Source organism: Carassius carassius, chromosome 18 (assembly GCF_963082965.1).
Source record: "Carassius carassius chromosome 18, fCarCar2.1, whole genome shotgun sequence".
Classification (NCBI taxonomy): domain Eukaryota; kingdom Metazoa; phylum Chordata; class Actinopteri; order Cypriniformes; family Cyprinidae; genus Carassius; species Carassius carassius.
This window is the reverse complement of record NC_081772.1, coordinates 22,951,485-22,962,315: the sequence shown is the minus strand read 5'-3', so window position 1 is coordinate 22,962,315 and position 10,831 is coordinate 22,951,485. Positions and strand designations below refer to the sequence as shown.

Here is a 10,831-nt window from a genome sequence, read left to right as displayed (position 1 = left end):
TCCAGCCCTGCCTCAGCATACATAGGAAGCTAAGTACGCACACTAACATTTTCAAACCTGTTAAAAAGACACAATGAGCGAAATAAAACCAAAAGAAGCGGCTGCAGCTGACAAAAAGGAAGCTGCGACTGAGGAAAAGGATTGGGCTGCTGCTAAAGCGCACTTTGAAAACTTAAAATCAACGAAACCGAGACCTGTAAGTAGCTTATTCAGTGAAGTTCAATGAGGCGATATGCTCATTCTGTATAGAATTAGTTGCCGGCAGTTTCACATTTCTTGTTTTTGGATGTGTCTTTTAACAGCCCAAGCCAATACATGCAGTTACTATCGCCGTTTCCTCCCGGACCTTGTTTGATATGGTGGCGGAAAGGAAGATATTTGTGGAAGAAGGACTGGAGAAATATGTTCAGTATCAGCAGGACCACGAGAGTGAGCCGCTAAAACCAGGACCTGCTTTCCCTTTCGTTAAAGTGAGAATAGCGTTTATCCTCATCAACAGCGTCCACGAATTAAAATACACTAGGCTATGTAGGCTAAGTTGGACTTTATTTTTATAGCCTATATATGTATTTTTTATAGGGTTGAGTGAGGGAAAACGCCCCACTTAAAGACTGTTTAATTATTTATGTGTGAAACAAAAGTTAAATGTGTATCATCTTCTTGACAATTATTTATGTCGAATTTAGATTTTTTTTTTACTTGATGACAAGCCAGTTAACATTTACAACACTGTTCTGCTTACAATTTATGCTAATTCACTCTTTGCCAGAAGGTGGCGCTTATGGCGCAGCAGAATTAATGTCTTTACATAAAGTAAACATAACGTGATTACAGGCATTATATATGGGGGTAATATATATATATATATATATATATAGATATATAAAAAAATCTAAAAAATTTTGCCCGAAATGTGAGTTACAGCTATGATTTAAAGACCATAAATTGCACAAAATATTAATTATTCACTATTATTAGATCCAAACTATCATTTGAATGTGGGCTATTTGGTGATTACTAACTGCATTTTTATTTTGAAACATGCTGTGCTCGCATTTAATTAATTAAATCATAGCATGAAGACAGGTACACAGATTAGCACTCAGCTTCTTTACTAGCGCATTGTGCCTTTCACTCACAGTATATCGCTGGAATATACCAGCTATACAAACTATGTAGGGGAAACCTAAACTGAACCATTCACTACACATACTACAAGCAGGACGTCACTGATAATGAGTGTCTTTGTTTGTTTACAGAATACTGTTGTCACTATTGCAAACTCCCATATATACAAATAATCATTCAAAAATATAATTTACCTGCAGCCAGTAGGCCCTTCCCAAGTGTAGGCCCCTGGTGCATTAATGTGCCCCTAGGGTTAAATGTCCCCTAGCCTGACAAAGCAATTTGCTTTATTTATTTTATTTGACTAAAAGGGTGCTTACTCTGTCATCCTATCTAGCTGTCTACAATGCAAGTGAACAATGCGACAATCTAAGTGTCCAATTTTAGAAATCATTCTTTTCAGTGACTCGAATGATCATTTTAACAAAATCGGTCTGAATGATTAATTCATGACCTGGACCCAGTCCGAGAAGTTCAGCTCAAAAACTCGTTGATCAACTCAAATCTAAGCAATAAAGCTGTCCATAAACAATATAGCTGTCCATTGTATATTTAAAAGTATGACGTTACTTTACTAGCTACTTGAAAAATAATCTGATTCTGTAATTACTTGTAATTTCATATTGCTCAAATTTTATTATCTTTCAATCTTATTTTTTATGTAAAAGAGCAAAAAAGGTCATTTTAAGTTTAATATTGGGAACGGCCCAGAAGATAGCTTACATTTGCATTGAAAATTAAGGTATTTGTTTTTACAACCAAACTTAATTTAAAATGACAACATAAAGGCTTACTATTTGCAAGCCTCTTGCTAAAGGCTGTGTGCTTGCTTGCTTATGAAAACAGGAGTTTCTTCCTTGTAATATGCACGTAGGCACTGATGACTGTAAATGAACGGCTGAGGAAGCTCTATCCAGACAGTGAAGAGCTGTTTGACATTGTTCTCATGACCAATAATCACGCCCAGGTTGGGGTGCGACTCATGAACAGCATTAACCACTATGGTAGGTGTGTCATTTCTCACTGCATTCTGATCTGGATGTTACATAAGCCTAGACAAACTGTCGTAATTTTGAGCAATCCCTAAAAGTTTACAACTGAAGTTTAACTGAAAGTTTCCACTCAACATTAAACAGTACAATGTACAATAAGGAAGTCTGTAGAGTCAGTGCATATAATGCAATGCAGTTCTACTAGAAAATACAGTAGCTGAGTGATTAAAATGATTCTTTACAGATATGACAATTGAGCGATTCTGCATGACTGGAGGTCAGAGCCCAATTGGATATCTCAAGGCCTACATGACTAATCTGTATCTCTCCAAAGACTCCAAGAAAGTCAAGGAGGCCATTGAGGAGGGTAAATTGATGACAAACACATAATGTAACAACTACTGCATGCATATTTAATTAAAGCATTTAATCCTGTAAATTGACTGCAGATTCTCATATTTACACTGCATAGATTAAGGTGCCCCATTATGCCATTTTTAAGGTTCTGATTGTTGTTTTGGGAGTCTTCTACAGTAGGTTAACATGCATGTAAGGTAAAAAAAAAACACTTTCTTTTTCTGAAAATGTGCATTTAATATCAACAAATTTTCCAACGATTCTTAAACTATTCGTTCTAAGATTCAGTCTCTCTAAACCCTTCCTTTCCCTGAGCCTGCTCTGCTCTGATTGGCCAGACTGGTCCAAAAGGGAGTCAGTCCCCATGATAAAAGTAACTACCGATAGGCTGAGTCGATTCTTTCTTTTGGGAGACAATAACTTTATCTTATCTTAACTATTTTTCATGCACTTTTGGCTTTGCAGTTTAGCAGATTACATTCACATGCAGCTACATTACACACTGTATGTAAGCTATATTTGAAATGGCATATATTGGGGCACTTTAAAATTAATCATGGATTTACATTTACAGTAATAATGGCTTCTACGAATGTACTTCATACTTAGTGGCCAGTGTTTTTCGCTTTGCAGTAATATTCTAACATTTCGTTTATCATGATAGGTATAGCAGCAGCCATCATGTTTAAGCCTGATGTGGAGACTCAGCTGTCTGAGACTCAGCTGCGCGTGGCCTTCGATGGGGATGCTGTGCTCTTCTCTGATGAGTCGGAGATCATAGTGAAACAGCATGGCCTAGACACATTCTTTGAGCATGAAAAACAGCATGAGAACAAACCACTCGCACAGGTATGGCAGGTATTTCAGGTATTTCAGATAGATATGGATCATCTGACTTTTAAAAAAAAATAAAAATTAAAAATCCAAAGTCTCGGTGTAGCTTCACTTAACATTACTTTAGAATATGTTGTGTTCAAGTCCTCCTTGGAAGTGCATATTTATGAATGGGAAAGTCGTAAATAGAAAGTAAATAGATAATTAGATAATGTAATTAGATGTTGATGTACCTTTTCTGCAAAAAAAAATCAGCTAGATTTTTTAACTCTTTTTTTAAACTCATTTTATGAAGATGCTGTAAATTTATTTATTGTACAGGTCCTTTTCAGTAAATTTGAATGTCGTGGAAAAGTTCATTTATTTCAGTAATTCAACTCAAATTGTGAAACTCGTGTATTAAATAAATTCAATGCACACAGACTGAAGTAGTTTAAGTCTTTGGTTCTTTTAATTGTGATGATTTTGGCACACATTTAACAAAAACCCACCAATTCACAATCTCAACAAATTAGAATACTTCATAAGACCAATAAAAAATACAAATAAAACATTTTTAGTGAATTGTTGGCTCTCTGGAAATTATGTTCATTTACTGTACATGTACTCAATACTTGGTAGGTGCTCATTTAGCTTTAAATACTGCCTCAATTTGGCGTGGCATGGAGGTGATCAGTTTGTGGCACTGCTGAGGTGGTATGGAAGCCCAGGTTTCTTTGACAGTGGCCTTCAGCTCATCTGCATTATTTGGTCTCTTGTTTCTCATTTTCCTCTTGATAATACCCCATAGATTCTCTATGGGGTTCAGGTCTGGTAAGCTTGCTGGCCAATCAAAACACACCAACACCATGGTCATTTAACCAACTTTTGGTGCTTTTGGCAGAGTGGGCAGGTGCCAAATCCTGTTGCACCCCTAATCATCACAGACCGTGGAAACTTAACACTGGACTTCAAGCTACTTTGGCTATGAGCTTCTACGCCCTTCCTCCAGACTCTAGGACCTTGGTTTCCAAATAAAATATAAAACTTGCTCTCATCTGAAAAGAGGACTTTGGACCACTGGGCAACAGTCCAGTTCTTCTTCTTCTTACCTCAGGTAAGATGCCTCTGATGTTGTCTGTGGTTCAGCAAATTCCTTGACATGTCTGTGTGTGGTGGCTCTTGATGCCTTTACCCTCAGCCTCAGTCCATTACTTGTGAAGTTCACTCAAATTCTTGAATTGATTTTGCTTGACAATACTCATAAGGCTGTGGTTCTCTCGGTTGGTTGTGTATCTTTTTCTTCCACACTTTTTCCTTCCACTCAACTTTCTGTTAACATGCTTTGATACAGCACTCTGTGAACAGCCAGCTTCTTTGGCAATGAATGTTTGTGGCTTACCCTACTTGTTAAGGGTGTCAATGATTGTCTTCTGGACAACTGTCAGATCAGCAGTCTTCCCCATGATTGTGTAGCCCAGTGAACAAAACTGAGAGACCATTTTGAAGGCTCAGGAAACCTTTGCAGGTGTTTTGAGTTGATTAGCTGATTGGCATGTCTCCATATTCTAATTTGTTGAGATAGTGATTTGGTGGGTTTTAGTTAATTGTGAGTCAAAATCATCACAATGAAAAGAACCAAAGACTTAAACTACTTCAGTCTGTGTGCATTGCATTTATTTAATACACAAGTTTACTGAAATAAATGAACTTTTCCACGACATTCAAATTTATTGAGATGCACATTATACAAAGTTCTGTCATGAAACTCTAGATGGCACAGATAAGTTCTAACATGGCACAGCTGATTGGTTTCTCCTCACAACAAGAACCAATGAGCTGCAGCTCATAATTCAAATACTTTTCTAATGCTTGCTGTAGCAGTAGTAGCACGCTTCAGAAACCCTCCACCTTCCCCAGCTCCACCTATATAGATGGGGTGATTTTGGTTCCTATTTGAACAATCCAAGCACATGGTCTAAAGTGCAAGGCGCAGTTGCACTTGTGGCATTTCTGACTCCACTTTTGCTAGTTTAAGGATGAGAAAAATGGTTGGCGTGCCCGGCGCATGTTCTAAAACGGTTGTCCTTATTCTGTTAATGAGTAATGGGTGTGTTTTGGGTGTAACATGCCATAAGCCAATTAGAGTCTCATCTACCATTTCCTTTAAAAGCCAGTTGTGTTGCACCATGGCAGGATTGCTATTTACATGGCAGAATCTGCAAGCAGAAAAACTGAATGCTCTAGTGAGGAAACGGATCTGCTCATGCATGTCATTGATATGCAAAGAATATCCATTATGACATTTAGGCATTTTTATAGTAATGTACACAATAATAATACAACAAAGATGACATATCAAATGTTTAAACTGAAAAAATGTATCATTTTAAGGGAAAAATAAGTTGATTTAAAATTTTCATGGCATCAACACATCTGAAAAAAATATTGGACAAGGCCATGTTTACTACCGTGTGGCATCCCCTATTCTTTTTATAACAGTCTGACTCTGCAAACCTCTGGGGACTGAGGAGACAAGTTGCTCAAGTTCAGGAATTGTCCCATTCTTGTCTAATACAGGCTTCTAGTTGCTCAACTGTCTTAGGTCTTCAAATGTTTTCTATGGGTGAAAGATCTGGACTGCAGGCTGGCCATTTCAGTACCCGGATCCTTCTTCTATGCAGCCATGATGTTGTAATTGATGCAGTATATGGTCTGGCATTGTCATGTTGGAAAATGCAAGGTCTTCCCTGAAAGATACGATGTCTGGATGGGATCATATGTTGTTCTAGAACTTGGATTTACCTTTCAGCATTGATGGTGCCTTTCCAGATGTGTAAGCTGCCCATGCCACACACACTCATGCAACCCCATACCATCAGAGATGCAGGCTTCTGAACTGAGCGCTGATAACAACTTGGGTTGTCCTTGTTCTCTTTAGTCCGGATGACATGGCGTCCCAGTTTTCCAAAAAGAACTTCAAATTTTGATTCATCTGACCACAGAACAGTTTTCCACTTTGCCACAGTCCATTTTAAATGAGCCTTGTCCCAGAGAAAACGGCTGAACTTCTGGATCATGTTTAGATATGGCTTCTTTTTTGACCTATAGAGTTTTAGCCGGCAACGGCGAATGGCACGGTGGATTGTGTTCACCGACAATGTTTTCTGGAAGTATTCCTGAGCCCATGTTGGGATTTCCATTACAGTAGCATTCCCGTATGTGATGCAGTGCTCTCTAAGGGCCCGAAGATCACGGGGATCCAGTATGATTTTCTGGCCTTGACCCTTACACACAGAGATTGTTCCAGATTCTCTGAATCTTTGGATGATATTTTGCACTGTAGATGATGATAACTTCAAACTCTGCAATTTTTCTCTGAGAAACTCTGATATTTCTGATATTGTTCCACTATTTTTCGCCGCAGCATTGGGGGAATTGGTGATCCTCTGCCCATCTTGTCTCCTGAGAGACACTGCCACTCTGAGAGGCTCTTTTTATACCCAATCATGTTGCCAGTTGACCTAATAAGTTGCAAATTGGTCCTCCAGCTAAATTTGGCATGACGTTTCAAAATGTCTAACTTTTAACATTTGATATGTTATCTATATTCTATTGTGAATAAAATAGTTTATGAGATTTGTCAATTATTCCATTCCTTTTTTACTCACAATTTGTAAAGTGTGCCAACTTTTTTGGAATCGGGTTTGTACTCATTCTGCATGAATGCTGCATCTTTGTTTGGATCATGCTTTAGTTTGCTCAAATTAAGAGATTTATTTTATGTGTGTAACCTGCTCGATTTGAGGTTTGTTTTAAATTTTAGTTTAGTTTTGTTATATTTTAAGTTCACAAAGAAATGTGCAGTAATAGCCTAATAAAACAACATACTTTCATTTACTGTCTAATGTCTTCAATCTCATTTTGTAAAAATAAAATTGTGAGAAAATCGAATCATGACTTGAATGAATTGTTACATCCCTACTAAACACATTAACATCTATATCACCATGCAAAACTCTCCGAGAGATGTCATGACAGAACTGTCTTAATGCACAATACTACTACTGTATTTAGTACATGCGACTAAGCTATTTTTATTATAAATGTAAAAAGAAAATGGTAATTTCATTAATTTCAACAAATAGTCAACTACTAAAAATAAGTCATGCAAGTCCTTTAGAGAAGGTGCTTTACATACCTTACAAGGGTTTTTTGTTAATGGACACAGGGACATGGTATTTATTTAACACCATGTGGTTCTCAATATCTTTTTTTTTTTTTTTTGAGACAAAAGCTGACTTGTAATGCAATGACTATTAATTGCAATTAATTTGCAGGCAAAGGTACCTACTGAAACTGATTTCATACATGCTACTGTACTGAGGCAGCATAAAGGCCTGTTCACTCCAAGGACGATAACTATAATGATAGAGATATGGTTTTAAAAATCAATCTGAATTAAAAGAATAGCGGAGTCCACACCACAACAATAATGGCACATTATAAATAAAGCATATGCTTATAATAAACAGGAAGTTATTGTGTGTTTGTGTGGACACTATTATAGTTACCACTGTGGCTATTTCTCTTTGTGTGAACGGACCTATGATCTTAAACAAAACAGAGCGAGCTTTGGTGATAACTAAACAAATGTTTAATCAAATGCCCAAGTTATTGGAATATCATAGGCAACGATGCTGCATAAAAAATTTGACAGATTGAAGTATCCCAGTTGACAGGATGTGATGCAATCACTAGATTTGTTTCCTACCTCGGTATTCAATCGAATGCAGACTTTTGTAAATTTTAAGTGGACGGCTGTGGTTGCTCCATAGGCAGGTGCCTGTAATAGATCATCGGGTTCTTTCTAATCCCATTGTCTGACACATTGATCCTCTCTTGTTCATCCTCAGGGTCCTCTTAAGTGCTTTCTGGAGGCTCTTGGGAAGCTCCAGAAGAAATTCTACGCCAAAAATGAGCGACTGAACTGCCCTATCCGCACCTTCTTGGTGACGGCTAGAAGCGCGGCCAGCTCTGGGGCCCGCGTGCTCAAGACACTCAGAAGCTGGGGCCTGGAGATTGATGAGGCTTTGTTCCTTGCCGGGGCCCCTAAAGGGCCCCTGCTGCTGAAGATTCGCCCCCACATATTCTTTGATGACCAGATGTTCCACATTGAGGGAGCCATGGAGATGGGCACTATTGCTGCCCATGTACCATATGGGATAGGACAGAAATATAACAAAGGGAAGCTGATTGAACCAGAAAAGCAGCAGAAATAAGAGATCAGAATGATGTTACAGGTCAGCCACTATAGGAGTTCATTATATAGCTTACACTGTTTAGATGAAGATATCTTCCTTTTACTTGCAACACATAGGAGCTGCTGTGTAGAAGTATGTTTTCTAAACTTCTAAAATATATTTTTTTCTTGCACAAAAACGGCTAATGAAATTGTTTTCATTACCAATAAAGCTGGAAATTATTTTTTTGTTTATTAGACATGTCAAAGGCTTACAGTTTGATGTTTTGATACTTTCTGAACTTGTATAATTATTTATATAGATCTATCTATCTATCTATCTATCTATCTATCTATCTACTTCATGTTTAATAATTATTTATATAGATATATAGATGCTATATATTTCTAAGGAATATTTGGAATATCAGTTTATGGATTTGTTTTTAAGGGGTTCATATAACGATGATTTGACCTATATATTAATAAAGGTCTACTTTAAACTCGCAAATTAAACAAACACTTTGAAATCTTTTTGGACAGTAGATTTTCATAATAGATATTATGACTGTTCTGTATGCACTGTTCTTATTTTTGAGGAGGAAGGTACGTCACTTCAGAAGTCATTAAAGTGGGGATTTTACTGTGCAATTCAGGCCGATCATCTGGCCATTATGGTGCTTTCAGTTGCAAATATTTACTGTGGGGATATGTTCTTATCAGTAATCTCTGGGGTTCATTTGCTTTCCACACTTTGCTTGTTTTGCAAATGACAGTTACATAATATGTTGATGTCTCTGCTTGTATTCAAATGATCAAAAACACTATTAATTGGTGTTAAGGTTATGTTGCATGTCACTGAATGATAATATATTTTTTAACACTGTTATGATGTGAACGCACTGCCATTTGTATGTTTACAAATGTGACCTAGCAGTTTCACTAAATGATATTTGATGTTGCGTTGGTTTTGTTTTTAGGCTGCTGGGTAAAATTGGATTCCAGACCTGTAATTGTGATAAATAAAGGTGTTTATTTAGAAAAAAATCAAATTTTGTATGAGTCAAGTTACTAACTCTCATGTCATTACAAACAGATATTGTGTGAACTACTGTGGAACACCAAAGAAGATGCTTTGAAAAATGTTTCTGCTGCTCTTTCCCATACAATGAGATAGCATATGGTGACCAAAAAGAACCATAAAAGTAGTTCATATAACTTGAACAGACCGCTATATAAGTCTTCTAAAGCCATATGATACCTTTGCGGCAGGAACAGCTAAAAATGTAAGTCATTATTGGCAATTAAGCAACACAAACAAGAGTGATATACTGTTTCAAACAAGCATGATATTGCTACATCAGTAAGTTAAAGGGTTATTTCACCCAATAATCGAAATTATGTAATTAATGACTCACCCTCATGTCGTTCCAAACCCGTGAGACCTCAGTTTATCTTTGGAACACAGTTTAAGATATTTTAGATTTAGTCCGAGAGCTCTCAGTCCCTCCATTGAAACTGTGTGTACTGTATACTGTCCATGTCCAGAAAGGTAAGAAAAACATCATCAAAGTAGTCCATGTGGCATCAGAGGGTCAGTTAGAATTTTTTGAAGCATCGAAAATACATTTTGGTCCAAAAATAGCAAAAACTATGAGCAAAACAAAGCAGTCTGGATATCCGGTTCGCGAACGAATCATTCGATGTAACCGGATCTTTATGAACCAGATCATCAAATCGACATTGTTTGAAATGTTTCGCGTCTCCAATAAGCATTAATCCACAAATGACTTAAGCTGTTTACTTTTTTAATGTGGCTGACACTCCCTCTGAGTTCAAACAAACCAATATCCCGGAGTAATTCATTTACTCAAACAGTACACTGACTGAACTGCTGTGAAGAGAGAACTGAAGATGAACACCGAGCCGAGCCAGATAACGAACAAAAGACCAACTCGTTCACGAGTCAAGAACCGTTTTTGTCAGACGCGTCTGATTCGTGAACCGAGGAGCTGATGATACTGCACATGTGTGATTCAGCGTGAAGCAGACTGACACACACCGAGCGTCTGAACCGAACTGATTCTTTTGGTGATTGATTCTGAACTGATTCTGTGCTAATTGTATGAGCCCAGGTAAACGAAGGCTTGAATCAAGGCAAACATCGCCAATGACGGCATTACGTCGAACGCAAAAGAACCGGTGAACCGTTTTCTTCAACCAGTTTATTGACTCGAACTGTCAGAGAGAAGTACTGGTGATCCGAAAACCGATGCAACCGGTTCTTGACTTGTGAACG

At 37.5% G+C, this 10,831-nt stretch overlaps 1 protein-coding gene across 1 annotated transcript; it reads left to right on the top strand.

The window, feature by feature from the left end:
• LOC132092686 (cytosolic 5'-nucleotidase 1A-like) lies at nucleotides 1–9,422 on the top strand. Its single transcript, XM_059499019.1, has 6 exons — nucleotides 1–196; nucleotides 303–470; nucleotides 2,003–2,132; nucleotides 2,365–2,487; nucleotides 3,142–3,326; nucleotides 8,207–9,422. Exons 1-6 carry the CDS (start codon nucleotides 74–76, stop codon nucleotides 8,570–8,572), a joined length of 1,095 nt encoding a protein of 364 aa, XP_059355002.1. The 5' UTR covers nucleotides 1–73; the 3' UTR covers nucleotides 8,573–9,422.
• The last annotated feature ends 1,409 nt before the right edge of the window (nucleotides 9,423–10,831 follow it).